At 41.8% G+C, this 23,289-nt stretch overlaps 2 protein-coding genes across 3 annotated transcripts; one reads left to right on the forward strand and one right to left on the reverse strand.

Annotated features, from left to right (window-relative positions):
• Nucleotides 1-1,608: 1,608 nt before the first annotated feature.
• Nucleotides 1,609-21,682, reverse strand: LOC310760560 (uncharacterized protein). Of its 2 annotated transcripts, XR_014547005.1 has the most exons (5): nt 21,142-21,682; nt 16,596-17,054; nt 11,852-11,992; nt 10,159-10,223; nt 1,609-2,061 (listed from the first exon to the last, which is right to left on the reverse strand). XR_014547005.1 is itself a non-coding variant. In XM_083609317.1 (4 exons), the coding sequence occupies exons 1-4, from the start codon at nt 21,206-21,208 to the stop codon at nt 10,219-10,221; spliced, it is 672 nt and encodes a 223-aa protein (XP_083465443.1). In that variant the 5' UTR covers nt 21,209-21,681; the 3' UTR covers nt 10,083-10,218. The 2 variants fall into 2 exon arrangements, 1 of the variants encoding a protein (XP_083465443.1); XM_083609317.1 differs by lacking the exon at nt 1,609-2,061 and having other exon boundaries at nt 10,083-10,223; nt 21,142-21,681.
• LOC310760574 (phospholipase A2-like) lies at nt 3,492-9,586 on the forward strand. The gene is made up of 4 exons (XM_083609340.1): nt 3,492-4,203; nt 6,906-7,071; nt 8,165-8,271; nt 9,261-9,586. The coding sequence occupies exons 1-4, from the start codon at nt 4,164-4,166 to the stop codon at nt 9,419-9,421; spliced, it is 474 nt and encodes a 157-aa protein (XP_083465466.1). The 5' UTR covers nt 3,492-4,163; the 3' UTR covers nt 9,422-9,586.
• Nucleotides 21,683-23,289: the final 1,607 nt, after the last annotated feature.

The following is a 23,289-nucleotide window of genomic DNA, read 5'->3' on the forward strand; positions in this document are numbered from 1 at the left end:
CCTTGTTCCAGCTTCCTTCTCTTCCCTGGGTTCCTCCCGCACTGCAGGTCATTGCAAGCCTTTCAATCCCCTCCCCGTTTCTCCTCCTTCCCTCTCTCACACAGACAGACAAACAAACAAACAAACAAACACATGATGCACACATACTTGCCCAGAGGGATAGTCTAAAGCGCAAGTATGTGCATGAAATTAGTCTGGGGACCACGAGTTCCCGTTTGCCTTCCAGGCAGAATTGTACAGCACGCAGAGAGAGAGAGAGAGAGAGAGAGCGCGCGAGAGAGCGCATGACATATAACTCAATGGAGCTGTGCAACACCCCACCCCATCCCCCAAACTTCTCTCGGGCATTCATAGAGCCAAGCAAGGTTAATTTGCAGGCCAAGGCCTTGGGGAGCAGAGAGGGGCAAGCAATGGCAATTGCACTGTGTCCTTTGCACATCGAGGAAGAGGCGGGAGGGATTGCAGTTTCATTGTTGAAACCTCATGCTCATTCATTCTGCTGGGCACTACTGCCCTTTGGTTTTAAGTGCTCTTGTATTTTTAAAAATCATTTTAGTACGCAATATGCAAATAAAACCTCTAAAAGGCTATAGCCTTTGGGCCTCCAGATGTTGCCAAATTACAACTCCCTGGCCATTGGCCGTGCTTGCTGGGGCTGATGCGAATAGTGATTGATTATTTGCTATAGTAGACAGCTAAATGGTTTATCCAATTAACTTAACGAAAAAAGAGATTTTGCACTTAAGAGGCATGATGGATAAATAAATTGAGTTTAGTCCTGCAATGAATAAATGAGCTGAGTTTTGTTTTGACTTCTTTGTTAATCAGTGGAAACCCTTGTTAAGTAGGACACATTCTCTTCTTATTTTTATTGTAATTTAGCAGGAGAACCAGTGGGCACTCCTGCTGCCTTGTAGTATATGCAGGACTTTTTCTCTAGCCGGAACTTGCCGGAACAGCGTTCTGGCACCTCTCAGCTGGGCCCCAGAAGTGGGGAGAGAGACCTGACCAGCCTCAGCAAAGCCCCACAAAGCACCTCCAGCCCTGGAGAAGACCCTCCTGGGAGCCAGAAGGGAACATTTTCTACAGGCTCTGGAGAAGGTCTCCTCACGAGCTGGAGACTCAATGGGGCTTTGGTGAGACTCTTCAGCCTCTCAGCTGATGCACAGAAAGCCGTGCCTCCTCTAAACAAGCCCCCAGCTGCTCAGCTCACACGAGTCAGAGAAGCATGGGTGGAAGCTTGTTAGGTTGATCATCTGAGGCATGGAAGCCTCTCTGCACTTCAGCTAAACAAGCCCCAATGCTGCTCTGGTTCATGTGAGGTGGTGAGATGGGGGGGGGGTCTGTTAGGCTGCTCAGCAGAGGCATGGAGGCCTCTGTGCCTCAGCTGAGCAGCCTCTTTGTGCTCTAGGGTGGGTCTTCTGAGGGAGGGGCATTCCGGTACTTTTTTTTCTCTAGAACCGTGCTTCCCAACATGGGGCACATGCCCCACAGCGGGGCAATTTGATTTTTAAGGGGGACAATTTGAAAATGAGGTATTAACAGTGCATGGCCTTTTAGGCTTCCTTCACATGAATAGGACTTCACTTTTTGGATTATAAGAATTATATATCACGGGGGGTGGGGGACATCAAGATTTTAGAGATGCTTAGGTGGGGCATGGTCAAAAAAAGGTTGAGAACCATTGCTCAAGAAAATAAAGCACTGGGTATATGTGGAATTTGAACTCTTCATTTTCCCACTTCTCTCACAATTAATATCAGATTATGGGACTATGAGTTGAGCATAAGAATTCTGGGCAATAAAGGAAGCTAAAAGTGAGATGAAACTGAAATGCACAAGGTTGTGATGACAGATTTTATTTTCATTATGCAGTAGGGCTATTCTGAGAGAGGCGAGGCCAGTCTGGATTTTTGTTTTTGCTCCAGGCACTGACCCTTCAGCAGGGCTCATTTAACCAACGCACCATTCATAAAGTGAGAGTAAGAAGGGAGAAACCCAAAGGGGGATACAAGAGGGGGAGGGGAAGAAGAAGGACAGCAAAAGATCAAGATGGAAAACCTGGAAGAAATAATGGGAAAATGTTAGCAACTGTCTAGCTGTCACTATGTCTATAATCTTCCCCGCCTCTCATCTGAATGGAAATGAGGAAAAAGCAGGTTACCACAGGGGAGCTGGCACTGGTTCCCAGAAATGTTATTTATAATAATTTTGTTCCATCTTTTCTAAAAGAAGAAGGAGAAAAATAAGATTCTGAGCAACTAGCAAAATCCCTGAAAATGTAAAAAAACTATATTATACAATAAAAGGCAGATAAAACTCATAAAGAGAATTAAAAACCTAAAAAAGAAGAACATGAAACAGTCCATAAAATTAAAACACAAATGCTTTTTTGACCCATTTTTTTCACCTGCCTTTTTCACTGCTATCCAATAATTAAATCAGTTTTCACAGAAGAAATGTGAAAGCAAGGAATCCTAAACAAAACAGTACTAAAAACAGTCTTGTATAAAATCAGTATAAGAACAGGCCAAAAATTAAAAAAACAGTTTATGCCCAGTTCTGAATCCACTCAAAGTTCTACAAAAATTATCTCCTGCTTAACCTCAGTGGGTCAACCTAGATAAGAGCCTCTGATGACTATCCTAAGGACTGTGCAGGTGTGTGTGAGAGACAGGGGACATTGGGGTTGTACTGGATTCATTAGGGTTCAAATTGCTGGAATAGCCAGGCCAGGTTCTTGATAGTGACCCCCAAATTATGGGCCTTTAATGTAACAAAATAAGTGACTCTCTGCCAGAGAGCAAATGGGTGTGCCTCCTTCCCTCCACTGTCTGGTAATAAGAAAGACAAAAGCCAGAGTTTATGTTTGTGAGCTAGAAGCCAGAGGCAATAAGCAGGCTGGGCAGCTGAGAGAAAGATTTCTGCTGGAATCCAAGGCTGTGGCTGGGGGAAGCAAGACCCTCTTGGGTAGGGTTACCAGACGTCCCCAGTTCCTGGGGACAGTCCCTGGATTTGCAAATCTGTCCCCGGACAAATTCCGTCCCTGGAATGTCCCCAGATTTGCAAATCTGTCCCCGGGAAATGTGGCAGTGGCAGCCTCAGCAGCCCAGAGCCAGCCTGGTAGCGCAGTTGGCTCTGGCTGGCTTCAGGAGCTGCTTGCTGCTTCCGCCACTGCCAAAGGAAACCAGGGACATCCGGCGGTACAGATCTCCTGCCCCCTTCCTCCTTTGTTTTGACAGATTGGGGGAGGCTCAGGAGTCACGGGCAGATGGGCGTTGCCCAGGAGGGGCGCAAGGAATGTGATTTCTCTGCCAGGCAAGGTGCAAAGACCTTCTTTTGCACCCTGTGAAACATAAATGTGCAGAGTTTTTTTTTTAAAAAACTGGGCAACAGTCACCTGCCCGTGACTCCCGAGCCTCCCCTGATCTGTCAAAACAAAGGGGGAAGGGGGCAGGAGACCAGGGGAGGCTCGGGAGTTATGGGCGGGTGGCTGTTGCCCAGTTTTTTAAAAAAACCTCTGCACATTTATGTTTCACAGGGTCAATTAGTGTGTTGAAATCTCAGGAAATTGTAGGTAGAAGCTTATTGTTTCAGCTTGGCATTTGCAGTTGTTGTTGTTTTTAATTAGAAAATTCCTGCCAGTGCCTATAAACTCAAATGCTACCCGGTTATAAAAGTTGGACTGTAGCAAACACAGCAGTGAAACGACTTGGAGGGGTCAGTTGAGGATGTAAGCAAACAGCTTAGGAAAGGAGCTCCTGGCTTATTGGCTGCAGCATCTAAACCTGTCCAAGAGACATAATTCCCTCCCGACAACCCCTCCTGAAAGGAACAACGTGCAAACAGAGGCATTGAGCTGTGTTTGCCAGATGTGTTCTTAGTAAGGTAAAGGTTCTTAGTGAATTGGGCCTTCCATCAGTCTCTGGACAGTGGGCACTTGAAAAGCAGAAGGAAGTGTCTCACCTTTAACTATATATATATACACACACACACATATATTTAGCTCTGAGAGTAGACCGTAGAGGAGCAGCCTTGTCGAGTGTTTATACACTCCCACTCCTTGGCTCAGTTTGACAGCAGAACTACAGGGAGACTCTCTAGACAGTCAGGCTATGTGTGTCCGAGTGAAAGGGTGGGGGTCATTCTGAGTTGACCTCCAAATGGAACTCCGGCTGGTGACACTGCTGTTGTTTCAAGCAGGTAAGTACAAAATAGATGCCAAGCAATGTAGATGCTGACCTCATAAAAACACCTGTGCTTTTGTGCCCCCCTTAGTGCAGAGGTTTCATTACTGGGCTTTACAACATTCTTATCGACCAAATCAAACAGCTTTTGGGCAGGTGAGTAAGCTTATCTTTTTCATATTGTCATCATTGTCCTGGAACTGGGCTTTCGGTGTCTGATTTTAATGATAACTGTGCATTGTTTGAGCATGTAAATAGTGCAGGCGAAACATGTTCCACTGTGTTTACAAGTCTGAAAGTTCATAAGTTCGAAAGTTTACAAAGTACTGTATGATAAAACTCCTTCAAATGGGTGGACGTATTTCAGTGCAGTGGGATTTGCACCAGGAAGTTCATAAGTTCGAAAGTTTACAAAGTACTGTATGATAAAACTCCTTCAAATGGGTGGACTTATTTCAGTGCAGTGGGATTTGCACCAGGACATTGTTCAGGCTGTTATTAGACACTGAAAAATGCTCCAGTGGAATTAGGTCAATAGAATGGCTTGGTCTTAGGTGCTTTGGCATATTGCCAGGTGTCTTTCTCATATCTGAATGATTGTCTTTGTTCATGCTGTAACTATCTGTTTGCCTCTTCCCTGTACTTTAAACAGCGAAATGTGAATAGCTAGTTTTTATTCATCTAAAGTCCAGGGTGGATGGGAGGAAGGAAATAAAGCTCTTTTTATAAGGCCCCACTACAGAAGCAGCACACAGCAGAACCGAAGCATGTGAGGCCGTTATTGCCTTTTACCGTAATTATTTGAGGACACCTATATTATTGCAGCTTAATGCCTGCCAGTGTAAACTTCATTGTGCCAGGAAAGTTGAGATCATAAGATCCCATCCCAATGGCCAGGCACATTTTTGTAACTATTTTGCTATTTATCAGGTAGAGTTACAAGAAACTGGGCCTGCTGGGCACAGTTTGGAATTTAACTACTTTGTAGCAGGAATGAGTGAGAATTGCATTAAGTTGCATGCTCTTTCCCTTCCTGTCAGCTCTTTCAATACTGAGAACTGAAGTTTGCAATTTGTGTACTTTAATACTTTGTCAATCACCTTGAACATTTATGCTGTTCTTATAGTACAATATTTTCAGCAAGAAATTCATATATACTCCTTACTTCTATACATACAGATTGGGAGGCTTTTCTTATTTTTAAAAAAGTTTTTTTAAAACAGACTTCTGTTAACTGCAATGTTTTATTTGTAACTAATATGTTTAGGGTGGACTCTCTGTGCCTTTAAAACCTGAATCACCTCACAGTTATGGCACAGACATTGCTGCTGTTTGTTTGTTTTTCCTTCTTAAGACAGAGCTCCTGCTTACATGTTTATTAAAATTAGACTTGAATACTGTGAAGTAGAGAAGGAATGCTACATTTTTTCAGAATGCATACTTGATAGCCAAGGAATGTATCAAAAAACAACAGCCGGTCTGTATTAAGACAGTAGTCTTCAGTTTGAGGTTTTGTTTTTTTGGCTTGGCAGTTGTTAAATGTCCCTGTTAAATCATCCTGAAGTAGACGATGAGGTACACTGCCATTTTCCTCAGGTTTATAGTGCAGAGACACTTGTGTTTCTGAAGCCTGTTTAAGTCTTGGATTCAGCAGAATGCTTTAACCAAAGTGCCTTTGGAGTCTAAACATTTAAAGCCTATGCAATTTCCTTAGAATTGGCTATGATGAAACACATTTTCCATTTTGCAAGAACCAAATGTGTTTATATAATACAAATACATAGATTAAAGGAAAAACTCTAAACAACGTCAAAGAAGTTCTGTAGGAAAAAATGATGCTGATCCTGATAACGTTTAGACATATCTGATCCAGAATTCTGTGTGTGCATATGTAGTGTGCCCTAATACAGGCACCCGCATTCCACTTGTGCGTGACTACATTTGTGCAGGTTGCTGCAAAATAAATAAACATATTGGCCTTCCCTTGCACTGGGCAGTGGCCCCAATCGAGGGGAGGCTTGGGGCAGGCTGGGCAGCGCCCCCAGGCAACTTCCAAGCAGCAGCCCCAGCGGTGCTTGTGAGTCTTGTTAAGTTGTGGGTGAACATATTAGACGACACAGCGATTCTTCCAAAGCAGCTCTTTATTTGTAAGCTGGAACAGAACTGAACTGAAGAGCTCAGTCAGCCTGCTTATATAGAGCTCCAGAACCTCGTTACTGTAACAACTTTCTAAAACTATCCAATCCCTGAACGTCACTTTCAATCCTTTATTTGCATAACTATCTACAGTATCCCCCTGCTGGCCCAGGGTGAGAACTTCAGTACATAACAAGTCTCTTTCTCGTTCTTTCCTCCCTGCACGCCTTCCCTATTAAAGTGAGTTGCTCCCCACTTTACGCAAGTCCACTTATGTGCGCAGGGGCCCAGAACGTAATCCCCGCATTAGTGGGGGGACGACACCTGTACATTTAAGTGAATGGAGCTAACCTGGAATGTCGTTCTCAGCTGAAATGAATGGGAATGCAAGGCAGACCCTTGGTTGCAGAAATGATATGTGTAGAGTTGTATAACTCTTTGTGAGCAGAAGTGCATTTTAAAGATATTATCAATAATACATACATTAATTCAGAATTGGGAAAGTGTAAAGATGGGAAACTAGGATTTTGAGTAATGGTTTTTTTACTCAGATGCACTAAAATTTTACTTCTGCCTTTGCAGTTTGGAATAGTGTTCTTGGGAAGAACCATTCTGTACACAAAAGAAGCCTCCTTGAGTTATCTGGAGCCATAAAGTGTGGCACAAGACGATTTCCTTTGGCATATTTAGGTTATGGATGCTACTGCGGTCCAGGAGGAAGAGGATGGCCTAAGGACAAAACAGACTGGTAAGGACATCAATGACATCCCCAAGTGTCATTCTTCAATTGAATTCATCCAACCTTATTTAATACCCTTGAAATGATGCCAGGTTTAATTTGTGGAAGAGAAACTGTAGGAAACTATATTGTGGTTACGGATGGGGCAAAAATTTGATCCCGTTCACATTTAAAGGTGAACCTACCAAATTCACATATTCCAAAACAATACAAGAATCAAAACACAGCTATCCTTCAAAATTCACACTGCTCTGAAATTTGCAGCGCCTTTCTCCAGCCAAGTAATGTGTGCAAAAAAATCATGTCCTGGGGTAAAGCATCCATAAAATGCATATGTTAGTGAAAAATAACATACAAAAATGCATTATTTTAGGGGAAATTGCTTTGCATAAATGTATATTATGCAAACTTACTTATTATGTGTATATTATGCAAACTTACATAGAAACATGTACATTAAGAGGGGGGAAATGCACTAAAATGATGATGAATTTTCTTGAGGACTTCAAAAATTGTAGGAAATGTGCAGAACAGAACTTGAGATTTGAAAATGAGAAACCAAATTTGACGATTTGCCCATCCCTAATTGTGGTAGCACAAACCAGCGACAAAATCACATAGTGCTGGTGAGTGAGTAGTGAGAATAATAGGTAACATGATCAGCACATAACAAAACCTGCCCTTTATTATGCCAGATGACATTACCATGTTGCTAAGTTGAGAGAATGCAATGAGAGAAAAGGAATGTCGTGTGTCCTCTTTTAACTTGATTTGGAACCAGTGGACTTTCACTAGAGATAAATTTGATTTCTTTTTTAACCCTTGCTTCACTGAGTGAAGTGGTAGGTGTAAATATTTGCATGCACAATGCTCTTGTTGTTTGTTTACCAAATGAATGATTCCAGAGGGATAAATACTTAATGTAAAAACTTAATGGGCTTTCCCTGAAACACTAGAAGAACTTGAAACAATATTGTAGAGTGCCTGTCTAGCTGAAGAATTTACTTCTGTATTGGCACATGCCTCTTTTTAAATCTTGGATGGGCCTAGAAGAAATGCTCACAAAATATAATGGGTACAATTCAATCTCTATTGCTTAAAGGTGCTGTCATGAACATGACTGCTGTTATGGCTTCGCAGAGGAACAAGGCTGTAACCCCATAATACGTAGATATAAATGGACATGTAATGACAATACCGTGGTATGTGGTAAGGTAGCAATTTTAATTTCATTGTATTTATCCATTTTATCTTGATAAGCAATGCATGATCTAGTGTTAGGGTCCACTAAGAGTAGACTTAAATCCACTGATTTCAGTTCCATAGTTTAACTACACACAGTGTGAAGTACTTCCTTTTTCTGTCCTGGATCTTTCAGCATTCGGGATCATTGAGTGCAAGTGAGAGGAAGAAAAACTTATCTCTATCCACACCCTATCTCTATACACAGATTCTACCCCATGCATAATTTTATACACCACTATCATGTCACTTACTCACTCTTTTCTAGACCAAAAAGCCCCAAATGCCTCTCCCCATATGAACAACCCAGATCCTTCATTCATCATCTGAGGACCTTCTTCATGTGCCTCCTACACAAGAGGTCTGGAGCTTGGCAACACAAGAATGGGCCTTTTCTGTGGTGGCTCCCTGTTTGTGGAATGCTTTCTCCAGGAAGGCTTACCTGGCGCCTTCATTACATATCTTTAGGCACCAGGCAAAAACGTTTCTCTATAACCAGGCCTTTGGTTGATTAACATTCTATGGCTTTTTTTAATGTGTCTGTGTGTGGGGGTGTTATTGGTTTGTTTTTGTTTTATTATCTATTTTGTGTTCTCATTTTGTATTTTTCTGTTGTGAATTGCCCTGGGATCTTTGGATGGACAGTATACGAATTTAATCAATAATAATAATAATAATAATAATAATAATAATAATAATAATAAATCTGTCCATTGTGAAAACTGTCCCTATCTGCTACCTGTTATTGTAACTGCTTTCAGAAATCTGAGCCTAAACTTTAAGAATGACTTACTTATTTTGATTTATAGTTATATTTCCTTCCTGGTCTATCACAATTCCCAAAGCAGCTGCAATGAATAACAAATGCCAATAGACATTAACAATTTGTGGCTAGTTGTTCCAGTTTGGTGCTGTTATTACATTTTAACTATTCACCTGGTTTTTCTCTTTTTCAGATACAATGTTAGACAGATGTCAAAAAATCATATGCCAATGTGACAGAGAAGCAGCCAAGTGTTGGAGATCTGCCCCTTTTAACCGACGCTATGCCTTCTGGCCAAATTTTCTGTGCGGCCATATTTACCCTGTATGCAGTTATGGGAAATGTAGGCATTAAGACTACTTTGTAATGGAAACCTTCAGTTTTGTTCCACTTTAAGCTCCCTGTATTTTGTATATCATTCAACTAGACTAGCAGCTTCTGAACTGTGTATGTATCTTCAGATTTCTGGAAATGACAGATTAAACTATGACCTCTACACCTGTTGGTTGCACAGATTCATAGGCTTCTTGTTATATCTTGTCATGGAAAACATACCCTACAAAAGTGTTTCTGAAATGCCATGCTACAATCTTTTAAAGAAGTGGTGCATACAGTAAGTCCGAATAACTACAGTGCATGTGCCCAAACCATCCTGGACCTCCACAGGTTCTTTGTGGTTGGTGATGCCGTGTTCCTATACAGTGACAGTCCTATGGAACAGGAAGTGTAAGACAGATACTCTAAGTGCAGAAAGGCACCATAAGATTCCTGAATACAGCAGAGAGCTTTTTACTGATAGAGAACAGGAGGTTCAGCCATCTTGGCCACACACTGGCTTATTGTGTCTGGAGAAGATATAATGCTCAGTGCAACCACCCCCTTTCTATGCTTTAATATAGTTTTCTTCTTTTATTTAGCAGTGAGGATGCTATTATAAAAGGGTTATTTTTTTTGGAAAAGGATGCTTATCTTATGACTAAGCTGTAGTCACAATTTGAGGCATATATCCTGAAAGGATGGTAAAGCCTTTTTATTATACCATTTTTAGGTAGACTATAGAAAACACTCAAACAACTGACATTTTTGCTTACATTCAGAAAACTATATAGTTGGTGGCACATCTGGCAATTACTTTAACCATGCTGTCCAAGTTATGCTGTGGAGGAAGGAAAAAGATTAAGTAAACAAACAATGAAGTAGAGGATATGACACAACATAATGCAACTAAGTATTTTACAACCCATTTTTCACAATATACATTTGAAGCACGTTCAAAGCACATTTTTCCTATCAAAGAATTCTGGGCACTGCCAAGGAAGCTGTGTTTCAAATGTACTTTAAAGGTATAATGTGTACGCAGCCCTGTATGATCACAAAGTTAATATAGTAATGTGCTTGAGCTGTGCAAGCACTTCTGATTATTTGGCTCCACTGTAGGTTGGCCAAACCCTTGCCACAAATATAACATACAAGAGCGGCACAAAATTCATGTTAATCATATTAATGTAGAATCATTTCTTGTGTTTACATTGCCCTTGTTCAGCTCTGCACCTTGAAGGGACCTTTTATGGTTGTTTTATTGGTCCTAAAAGAATTAGAATGGAGCTGCAGCAACTCAGTAACATCCAGATGAATTTAAACATGTGGCAAGCTTTTTAATCTGACTGTTCTGTGCTACACTTAGTTTCTTAGACAGAGAATCATGCAATAAGTCCTTGAAGTCAGAGCCATTGTAGCAGGCTTTGTACTACTACCAGCTCTAACACCATCTCAAGGACTATAATCTCAAAAGCTTTCACTCAGATTACAAACACCTATTGGTTTCACTGTAGCTACCTTCCAAGTACGGTAAGTATTTTTAGGAGTGCTGTCTTAATTTTCTCAGGGCAATTCAGCTTCTTCCTTGTGTATTTGTTCAATCTGCTTCAAGAACCTTGCTGTGCCTGTTTACAGAACATTCAGACTATTTCCTCTTTAAGTGGGCTTTTTGTTTTTGTGGTGTATGTGTGTGTATGTATACACACAGAGAGAGAGAGACAATTTGGCAAAACAACCCCAAAGGCTTTGAAGATCGCTGAGCATACACATATATACAGATAGCAATTGTGGTGAACTGTTTATTTAATAAGAAAGCATAGTACTGTATGTCTACACATAGACAATAGCAGAGAGATGCGACTGCAGGTTTCCTCCATCAGCTCTTCTCAAATCCCAGCCTCACTGCTACCTTTACCTGCCAATAGCAATTCCACGAGGCTATAGTAAATGCAGGGACAGGACTGGAGGCCTCCATCACTGGCTCTGCTGAGAGACCAATTCCATCAGGCTCCCCCTTCAGCTATCACCTATAAGCAGTTACTCCATCCAGAGGTAGCCAATATGGTGCCCACAAGTTGTTGGGCTCCCAATGGTTGAAGTCCAGCAAAATCTGGAAGGTCAGCTACCTTGTATAGCGACCTTGAAGCTATCTATCACCAGCTATCTTGAAGGTAAGAAATTGTGCTGCAGCCTCTCTGTTGAGAGACTACCTCCATTTGCTGAAATTTCCTCTTCTACACCATACTTAAAGCTGTCCCCCCCTTTTTTTTGCAGCTGGTTAGCCTTTCAGAAAATGAAGTGCAGAGATTTGCTTGGATCGTTGGATATATCAGCACTGGCGATCTCTCTTAGATCTTTTAAAGTTCTTATTCAGTATAAAGCTTGTTTTTCTGAAAGCATTTGGCAACAAATATGCATTGCATCTATAATTCTGGCAAACAACTGAGCATTTTGCTGTCACCATACCTTGGTTTGACGTTGCTTTAGCACATGGAAGGCACTTCCTCAGCTGAGGAGTTAAAACTACTATTAGAACTAACATGCCTCCAATGCCAGCTGCCACCACGCCAATGATTGTTCCAATGGATTCTTCTATGCCAAACAATCCTGGGGGGAAATACACAGAGGCATCAGAAATCAATTGTCTTGAATATAGGGAATTGTAAGGAAAACTCAACGCACACTGGCTGGAAGAGGCTGCACTGAGAGACTGAGGGGGCGGATTTGGATCTACGTTTGCTAAACCTGTGAGAGGAACAACGAGAGACACTCTTGTGGTGTAACGTTCTGCATTACAGACTAGACTATTTTACGTCCAAAATGACAAAAATATCTCCCTAGGAAAACTGAGGACATTCACAGCCATGGGGCCTTTTTAAAATAGAGTGAGAAAGCCTAACATATATATATATATATATATATATATATATATATATATATATATATTACACACACACACACACACACACACACACACAGCAAGAACCAATTGTGTGAATTGGAACACAGTTTGAAGAGAGTGTGACTGAGGTGGGTTGGTAGATTATGAGTAACTCCACCACTATTTAACATTCATATTGTGCTAATACTAAGCCCTGTTTCTATACAAATAATGTAGAATGTAAGCTGTCCCCATTCCAGGGACTTTACAATCTACATTAAACTGACAAAACAAGCATAGGACATTTATTCCTGTTAAGAATTTATAAATATTAGGCCTGTGACATTTCTCTGGCAGCAAACTCTGGCATACAGAAGATCTCCAGCCTGGCTCTGGCCTTATGGTCTGTGTCTTCCCATGTTTTCCTAGCAAGGTAACACAAGTACTACCAAGGTTTGTACTGGGAGTGGAGGTGAGAGGGTTGGAATTGCCATTTAAGTATCACCCCTGCCCCCCAGCCAAAAGAGGAAACACATCAACACAAAGAACAAAAGTAGGCAGACCTGCATTAGATGGTCATGTGTTAGTGTTTATGTATATATGCAAATTTATAAACAAGTGCTATAACTGTAACTGCATTTAGATGTTCTTAGAATGTTTTAATATGTTTAATCTGTTTTAGAAAGTTCCTGTTTTGCTTTTTTTTTTTAAATTGTATATCTGTTTGCCGCCCTGGGCTATAAATTCAATAAATAAATAATTTGAATAGAAATACAATGCAGCTCACTGGTAGGGCACTGGGAGATTGCTGTGGGAAATTGCAATCAAACATAACTATTCAAAAGTATCATTTAGTACTTGAGTTAAGGTTGTAGAGCTGTGCTCCTGGACTCAGCTAGGTCATGCCCACTTTCCTCTGGTTCCTTTTCCTCACTCTCTCTTCCATGTGAACTCACCACAAGAGGAGCTCACACCATGCACTTGGTAGCTTTTCTGTATTTTGTAACACAAGATATTTCTACTTGTGTTCTTCTTGCTGCTGCATGGAATTACACATGAATCTGACCATTGTTGGAGTTTTGTAAGTAAAGTCTTTTAAAACTTATTTAACAATGTGGCCTGTTCATTGCAAGAGGGGCAGAAATGAGGAGGGCTGTATGCAACTAAATGAGATATGAAAAGAGTTTAATAGCCTATATCCCATGCTATACTGCTGCTTGACTTTTGTGAGTTTAAACTCTGCTGCTGGGAGCTCTCTCCTGCTGCAAAGTGTGTTAAGCCCCAGATTTTGTATTTAGGAACCCAGCTGATCCTTTTACTAATTACCCTCATGTGGGTCAGTGATCTACTTTCCACTGACATAATTATGACCACATGACCTGTGTGCTAGCTCATCCGTTGTCTACGTGCGAACTGTTTATGGGCAGCCTCAAGGCTCCTGCTTAACCTTTGTATAGATTTTTTTGTCATGTTTAAACTGGTGTTAGACCAGACAAATTAAGAAAGCACTTGAAAGAGGAGAGAGAAGTAGATGATTACAGAAAGGGTGGTGGTTCTAGATAGAAATTGCATGCCAAAAGATAAGGAAGTACCAGAAAGGGGTACTAGGGGTACATACAAATGGAGAAAAGGTGGAGAGCTTAAAAAGTCAGGCTTATCAGCTTGAGGCAGAAAGTGTCATTGAGTCACGGCAAAAGCTTATGGCATCTCTACGTTAAAGGTAGATGCTGAAATATTCTGCTAGAGCGACTCCTCTCTGAACAGTGAGGTATATAAAATGTATAGAACTTGTGCAGAGCACCTGATTTAGTAGACATCCCCTTTCCCAATGATGACGCTCAGAATATGTGACCAAAGAGTCTCAGTACTTTCACCAAGCTACTATTCCCAGGATTCATTGGTGGTAAAGGTAAAGGTAAAGGGACCCCTGACCATTAGGTCCAGTCGTGACCGACTCTGGGGTTGCAGCACTTATCTCGCTTTATTGGCCGAGGGAGCTGGCGTACAGCTTGCGGGTCATGTGGCCAGCATGACTAAGCCGCTTCTGGCGAACAAGAGCAGTGCATGGAAACACCATTTACCTTCCCGGCGGAGCGCTACCTATTTATCTACTTGCACTTTGATGTGCTTTCGAACTGCTAGGTTGGCAGGAGCAGGGACCGAGCAACGGGAGCTCACCCCGTCATTGGGATTCGAACCACCGACCTTCTGATCGGCAAGTCCTAGGCTCTGTGGTTTAACCCACAGCGCCACCCGCGTCCCCTCATTGGTGGTGAAAGTAGTATAAAACCACTATTAGGTCTAGCTTGGGTGTTGATGAACAGGTCGATATAATCACAACACTGGGGGGTGGGGAGGATTGAGCGGGAGGTACTTTTTAATCTTTAATTGCTGCCATTCATTTGAAGTAAGGAATGTCGTTGCAAAGAGTTCCGCTTCTGAAAAGCAGCCACTTCATAACGATTGCATATTCTCATTACCACCTGTCAAATGAAGTGAGATGGATGAAATTAATCAGGCTGTGACTACATTACAATGCCACCTTGACCATATTTTCAGAAAGCTTGGAAGAGAAATTCTAGGAAGAAATAACAAAAGTTCCTTTGCTGTTATTTCCCTAACATATTTTCTGCTGTGAAAGCAGTGCTTGAATTTCTAAAGAATGTGTGCGCAAGAGCTAGTTCACACATGTATGTATACTTCACTTAGGGACTGTGGCCTGTGGCAAAATTGAACCTGTCCATTGGCTGGGGTAACGTGGCACCAGTGGTATGAAATGCCCTCTCTGCTGAAATATAAGAGGCTGTACCAGTGCTGGCATTTCTCTGGCTCCTGAAGTCCCATCTATTCAGGCAAACATTCTTCTGAATTGAACTTGGGATATAATGGTTTTAATTTTAAAAATTGTTGTATTGCATATTTTAATCAGAGGCGTTTTAATGTTACTGTGTATTTTAATTAGGGATTGGTTTTCACAGTTGTAAACTGTTTTGGCATATTAAGAGCACATAAACAAACAAAACATGTAAGTTGATACAGTGGTACCTCGGGTTAAGTACTTAATTCATTCTGGAGGTCCGTTCTTAACCTGAAACTGTTCTTAACCTGAAGCACCACTTTAGCTAATGGGGCCTCCCGCTGCTGCCGTGCTGCCGGAACACGATTTCTGTTCTCATCCTGAAGCAAAGTTCTTAACCCGAGGTACTATTTCTGGGTTAGCAGAGTCTGTAACCTGAAGCGTATGTAACCCGAGGTAGCACTGTGCTCAAATAATTAGAGACGTCAGAAGCATGCCACTGGTCATACATTAATCACACAACGATGTGCATATCAATGCATCTTACATGTATAAAACACTTTTATGCCACTTTAACAATCATGGCTTCCCTGCAGTGAATCCTGGGAACTGTGGTTTGTTCAGAGTGCCAAGAGTGTTAGGAGACCCCTATTCCCTTCACAGAGCTAGAATTGTCAAAACACGTTAACAATCAGTCCCTCTTCCCAGGGAACTCTGGGAGCTGTAGTTCTGTGAGGGGAACTCTCAGCACCCTTAACAAATGACATTTCTCAGAATTCCTTGGGAGAAGTCAGAAGTGGCATAATAGTGCTTTTACTATATGGTGTGGATGTGGCCTTATATGACTTTATACCACAGACTTAAACGAGTTTCGTCATCATATCATATCTCCCTAAGTGTTTGGAGAATAATGCTTTCGACAGGACTGAGCACCCTCATCGAGCCACAGAGCTCCCAGGATTCTTTCTAGGAAGCCATGCAATATAAAACTATAGTGTAGATAAGCCCTATGGGCTTGGCCATGCATCTGTCAATTTTTTTTGATGAGCAGCATAACGCATCATGCTTTATTAGTTCATGGCAGTGGAGGCTAGTCCATTAGGGTGAAGGGTGCACTGCCCCCTTTAAACTCAGTCAGCCCTCAGTCAGCCGCCACTCAGTCTATTTTGTTTACTGCTGTTATTGAGGCTCCATCTGCACTATATGTTTAAGGCAGTATAATACCACTTTAAACAGCCATGGCTTCCCCCCAAAGAATCCTGAGAACTGTAGTTTGTTAAGAATACAGATAGTTGTTAGGAGCCCCCCTATTCCCCTTAGAAAGCTGCGATTCTCAGAGCTCCCTGTGAAGAGTGATTCATTGTTAAACCTCCCTGATAATAGTAGCTCTGCGGGGGAACAGGTCTCCTAACTAACACTCCCCAGGAGTCTGGTGGGACTAGAGGGCAGTCATGATTGCTTAAAGTGGTAGGATAGCGTATAGTGCAGATTGGGGCTAATTTAGAAAAGAAACGAACAAAACAAAACATTACCTAGCGCCCTGCGGATCCTGAGCTTTGTGCCACCTCCTGTCACCACATCTCCATTGGAAAGGGTCACCTGGCAGAAATAAGTGCCATGATCGCTGGTTGTCACATTTAAGATAGTCAAAGATGCATCGCCTTCAGATAACTCCCCTGTCAGGAATGCTCTGGTGTAGTTTGCCAATACAGTGATGTTGTTCTCCATTAGGTCCCTCGACCCTTTCTCATCCTCCTTGTACCATTTCACTGTTAGGTTATTCAAAGATGAGCCATGGGAACTTCGGAACCGGCATCCAAGGGTCACCGTTTCACCCTCTTTGGCTTTTTCTCTGCTTGGACTCTGGGACACAGATGGAGACACAAGACTCATTCCATGTGTGTGAAACACTGTCGTGGGGGAAGCGGCAGGTGAATGGGTTGAGATAGCTCTGTTCTCCTTGGCTGCATTTCCAACACCAGCATAAACAGCTGCAAAAGAAGAGAGAAAGACGAATGTTCTTGGGGAGACTTACAGAAGGTAGCGATTATTTAGGGGATGTGCGGGGTTCTATGGGTGGGCGAACTGGGTTGTGTGGGATTTAAAGAAGTGCAAACTCTGACTTCATAGCAGATTATAGAAAGGGAGAGAGAATAGGTAACAAATAAAAGGGTGGGTATGTACTGATTTACTTTGTGAGTCTGCTGGGAAGAGACGTAAACGGCGTTTCCGTGTGCTGCTCTGGTGCCGGTACGCCGGAGCAGCTTCGTCACGCTGGCCACGTGACCCGGAAGTGTCTGCGGACAGCGCTGGCTCCCGGCCTCTAGAGTGAGATGAGCGCACAACCCTAGAGTCTGTCAAGACTGGCCTGTACGGGCAGGGGTACCTTTACCTTTACCTTTATGTACTGATTTACTTTGTGAGTCTGCTGGCAAGAGATGCATTTTCAGTTGTTTCAACCATAATTCTGGGTACAGGTGGTATACATTTTTGTACTAGCACAGGGATTAGCACTAGTGCAAAAGGATTTCCCAACTCCCCTTCCCGCTCCCATGGTTGCCCCCCCCCCCATCTACTCTGGAGGTTTAGAAGTCCCTCATTTCACTCCAAGATAGACTTTGATTGGCCCAGGAATTGTAGAGTTGGAAGGGACCCCGAAGGTAAACAGGTCTGCAGGAATGTGCAGGTGGCCAAATCCATGAACTTGGCTTTATCCACACCATGTTTTAACCAACTGAGCTAACTGTTTTCATGTATAGGACCTATACATGTGTACATAGGTGCGTGCTATCGGGCCCTCTAACACACACCAAATGTGTGGAGAGCTGGGCACATTGGCAGCTAGCCCACATGGACCCACAATCCCTACATTCATTATTTGAATGTTGGAGGCGGGGTTGTTTGAGCACACCCCCTTAACTCTGATTTATTCTCTTTCAACATGCATGAATTTTAAAAATGATAAATAAGCAGAACCAAACCATGTTGTCCATGAAATAAGTGTTTACGCACCATAACTCCTTCATATATGGAAACATATACATTACTGCATTTGACTAAAGCTTTTAAAAGATGACAGATATCTAGCAAATCCATTTTAATTTCATGACCTTTGCTGAGGGGCTCAACTGTTTACAAAATCCTTTGCCCTGAAAGAGATCACTGACATCCAGCCATCTTTGGTAGCCTGTGAAGCCAAGTGGAGAGAGAGTAACAGGTGCACTTCAAGAGAGGCTGGACCAAACAATATAGAAAGGAAGAATAAAGACTCGGTAAATACAACAAGGGTTTTTGCTATGGCAACTTGAGCCTGTGAATCACTGTCATGTGCCTAGACCGACTATCTTAGCTTCGGCATCCCACAGTTAAAAGGAAGACCTATGCATAAGCATAATTAAACTGGTTCACTTTTTAAAAAATGCCCTTAGAACGATCATTTGAACTATCCTTATAATTTAGGTATATAACAGCGTTTCATTCCCTACTTTATTTTCACAACAATTTTACGTGGTACATCATAATTATCCTTATTTTTCAGATGGTGAACCGAGGCTGAGATATTATAAATAGGTAAAAGCCAGTGTTTTTCTTGTTATTGTTGTTTTATTGTCCTGGTACCAGATATGCAGACAGTGCAGCAACATCAAAACACAGGGCTTATATATTTGCAGTTGCCAAGCCCTTCTATCAATTCTGGACTTTTATTTTGTAATTTAGTTCATAAAATGTATATACTGGTTGATTGTTAAAAACAACAAAGCAGTTTAGAAAAATAATACAATGAGATTATCAGTAATTTAAAAACCCAGTTAAAAACAACTACTTAAGACATTTTTAAAAATTGAAATAAACAATAAGTGAAAACCTAGATTAAAACACATGTCAACAAGCTACATATCTGGATAGACTTCCCTACACAAAAATGTATTTAGCAGGTGCAGAACAGAGTACAGTGAAGGCACTTGTCCAATGTCAATAGGCAAGGAGTTCCAAAGTTTGGGTGCTGCTACACTAAAAGACAAAGGCCCCCCATGCGAAATAAGTATTATGTAGCACTGGTAACTGCCCCAGTTCCATAGATCACAGTTATATAATATATTTTTTTACTTACAGAATTGCCTTTCTGTTTCGATTTAGCACTGAAGATTGGGTTTCCCTTGCAGGAAGCGACAGGGCAAATTGAGGTGTGGATAAGCTCATGGCTTGGTGGGAATTCAAATCCTGATTTCCCAGGTCTTTGTCCGATACAGTGGTACCTCAGGTTAAGTACTTAATTCGTTCCGGAGGTCCGTACTTAACCTGAAGCACCACTTTAGCTAATGGAGCCTCCTGCTGCTGCTGCTGCGCCGCCGGAGCATGATTTCTGTTCTCATCCTGAAGCAAAGTTCTTAACCCGAGGTAATATTTCTGGGTTAGTGGAGTCTGTAACCTGAAGCGTATGTAACCCGAGGTACCACTGTACTCTAACCACTACACCACACTGCCTCTTAACAGTACAACCAGCTTGATTTATCTGCCACCTTCAAATATCAGACCTGAAGTGTGTGTGTTTCAAGCTTTTTTGGAAGCCAAAGATTCCCATCTTTGGTTCAATTACCAGCTCATTCCCTGGGCTTCACTGTGAAGGTCGCCATGGAGGGCTTGCTCTTAACATCGCAAAAGGTTATTAGTTCACTTGTATTTATTTATATTGTCCTCCCGTAATACAAGCACACAGGAGTGTCCCTGTGTGCATCTGTGAAATGTTGTAAGGCAGGGTGTTGCTGGCATCCTGACATCTTTTTGTTTTCTAGATGGGAGCGTCATACACAGAATTTGGACAGTTCTTTGAAATCAGTATGTGAAACCCAGCCCACCACCATCAACATCATCACTTCATCTTGGCACTTGCCTTAGGGATGGCTGTTGCTATGCTTCAGAGACAGTAGAAATCACAGCTGGCTGTAATTGTCCCTCCAGCTTCTAGTTGCAACAACCTTATCAGTCCTATTTCTCCCTCCTCTGCCTGCCCACTTATCCATGCCTATACGTGCACAGCTTTTATTGCCTCCTGAGGACACACATAAAGCTTTGGCCCAGTTGTACATTCTCCTTGGTTTCTGTTTCCTTCAACGCCATTGTGTCCTCAAGCCTCTATTTTTTTCATGCCACTGTTTACTTTATCCTACTTTCCAGCATTTACTAAACCCAGGCATTTGGCACCCTCAACCTATAACAGTATCAATATTAACTCCACTACACATGCGTTAGACACAAAGGAGCCTTATTCTCTTTGGACGTGGTCAGCCTGGGGTTGTATATCCAGGCAATAAACACATTACAATACTGTGTCCTCCTTAACTGATTTTGTGACAAATGTTTATGCATAACCTCGCAAGATCTCTTCAAATTGCAGGGTGAGGGAGGACATAGAAAAAGTGTATTTATAGCAGCTCTCTCATTAGGGTTTGCAGTCAGTACATCACAACTAGAAGAGACATAAAGTCCTAATGATACAAAACCTGAGGACAAATTTGCCCAGCTAAACCCCTTCTCTAAAACTCCCACGTTCTGTCTTTAAGTAAAAAGGCAACATAATTATAGCTGCTTGTTGAGAAGCAGAAATGGGGGGGGGGGTTTACTTCAGATGTAAAAAGATTAGCACAGAAGCAACTTCTCTGCCTTTAGGATATATTTTTTAATGGAAAACTGTGTGCCCCCCCCCTTTTGTTTAAAAATCACCTTATAAAACCAAACTTCATAAATTATAGAACCATAGACGTAACAGAATGTGAAAGACTAAAGACTGTCTATCATAATTACAGATGCATACGCTTCAACCACCTTTTACAAAATAGCCTATAGACCAATAAGATACAGCCCAGATCACAACCTACTCAGACTGACACTATGGATGTTACTCAAAGCTATGTTCCATTGTGTTGAGTGGAGCTTACTTGCATCCCAGACAAGTAAGAGTGCATAGGATTGCACCCTTAGTTTGCCACAAGCAACTATAAGAAGGAACCACAGATCCCCTCTCCCTGCTCCAATCTCCTAAAAATGAAGGTACTGTAGTTCATTAGCTCAGTTACTTACCCAAACAGATAGAAATCAGAAGACGGGGCACTGCCCAGCTGTAGGATTTCAAATTCTGCTTGATCATAGCTGACAATGTATTCTCTTTGGTTTTGTCTTTGGCTCCAAACGTATGGGCAAAAGAAAAAAGATGTGCCTCTCTGCCTTTGTGTTGCAACAGAATAGGAATTCACATTCTGCCCAGTAAATGTCACACTTACTAAGGTTACCACAGCTTTGACATCACAGCTCTCTGTCTGCTGCCTAGAGGGCTGCCACTTTTGGTCTTCCTGCAGTTATTTCATTGGGAAGCTGCTCTAATCTTTGTGAGGGAAGCTGCAGAGAGGGTGCTGGATAGGGATGAAATTTTAAGAAGTGCCTTGGCTAAACAACCCAGAATTTGCACTTGATCAGGTTTTAGAATGAACTTCCTAAGATCCTTTGCCTCACAAATCCCCCATGAAAACAGCCAGCACTAATAAAATTGCTTGTGGCCCTAGTTATTCAGCAAGAATTGTGAAGAATCTTCCCCTGAAATGACACCAAATATGTTTTGAATGTCATTCATATTATCTGGATATATTAATATGTTGTGACTTTTGGTAAGCTTTTGTGTATTTTGTAAACCCCTCTAGTTTGGAAGGGAAAGTGAACGACAGTTATTTTTAGTAAATACATTCTACCCCTCTTGTGCAACTTTTTTCCAGTTGCTGAGAAAACTGATTGTTGATTCTCCATGACTAATTTAATTACATTTAACTTACTTGCCACTGGGGTATTTGAAAACTGCCCAAACAAACTTGTGTGTTGTCAGGGAATAAGAATAAATAGTCTCATGACCCATGGGAATAGTCGGACTTAACTGTGCCATGCCTAGAGTCTGTTTTCAATTTCATGGCTTAGCCCTGGGAAATGTAATGTAAAAATGAAAAAGAGTATGTAGTCCAACATCTGGGGTGTCACAGAGCTCTTGTCCCTAGCAATGTCCCATACTCCTAGCAATGTAATATCTGTAGTGAAAAAGACTAGGTTTTTCCCCCTTAAAAAATGTCAAAAATTAGGGGGCTTCATATACACGGATACATCTCCCTCCATTTTCTTAAATCTGAATCCCCCAAAATAGGGGGCATCCTATACATGGGGGCATCTTGTAGATGAAAAAATACAGTATGTTTTTCTGTCCTTCCCTGAGACCGGTTATCTCATTTGATGAGTTGTTTCTTTTATTGTTGATAACAAGGGTGAGAAATTCAGCAGATTTAACTTATGCACAGGTAATTGAGTTTGGTGGTTTACCTGCACTGTCATCCTAAATCTTTTTAGCCTACTTTTACCAACAGAAGCTGAAAAGGCACATGTGACGATATCTATAAGACTGCATTACAGGGCTTGTTTTCAGCCAGAACTCACCAGAACTCAGTTCTGGCACCTCTCAGGTGGGCGCCATTGCCATTATAAGAGAACAAGGGAGACATTCTTTGTCTAGAAAACTGGCTTTGCATATCTAGTGTAAGAGGTCAGGCCCAACCAGAAGGCAGGAGGGCTGGAAAATAGCGAAAGGAGAGGAGACCTGTTGTACATTGTTCTTCTTACCTGATCTTTATTAAACAGAGAATGCTACAAAAGCCGTTGCAATGTATTTTTCATCTTCTCTGCTTTGTCTCCTGCATTCTCAATAACATGAGAAGGAGATCTAAGCAACTATGTGTTCAATATTTTAGATTTGATTCAATAAGACTCATGCTAGCATAGAAGGGATCTATTGTCATGGCAACAGGGCAGATTACCACCATTAAATATAATTGCTTTCATCCATGTACCAGCTGATGATCTAATCAAACAAACAATTTAAAGCAGCCTTCTCAGACCTGGTGGTTTCCATATCCCATTATCCCTAGCTAGTGTGGTCAGTGGTCAGGGCTGATAGGAGTTGTATTCCACAGCATATAGTAAGGGCAGGGTTGCCATGGGCATACGATTTGGACTGGGCACAGGTGGACAATCTTCTGCCCTCGGCCTAGCAACTGTATGTGCCTTTTGGCAAGACTCATCTATCCCTTATGGCTCTCCTTCCTTGGAGGTTTTTAAGCAGAGGTTGGATGGCCATGTGTCATGTATGCTTTAGTTGAGATTCTATTATTGTAATAGCTGTCATTACTTGATGGCGAA

This window comes from Podarcis filfolensis, assembly GCF_964270895.1.
Source record: "Podarcis filfolensis genome assembly, chromosome: 4".
Classification (NCBI taxonomy): Eukaryota; Metazoa; Chordata; class Lepidosauria; order Squamata; family Lacertidae; genus Podarcis; species Podarcis filfolensis.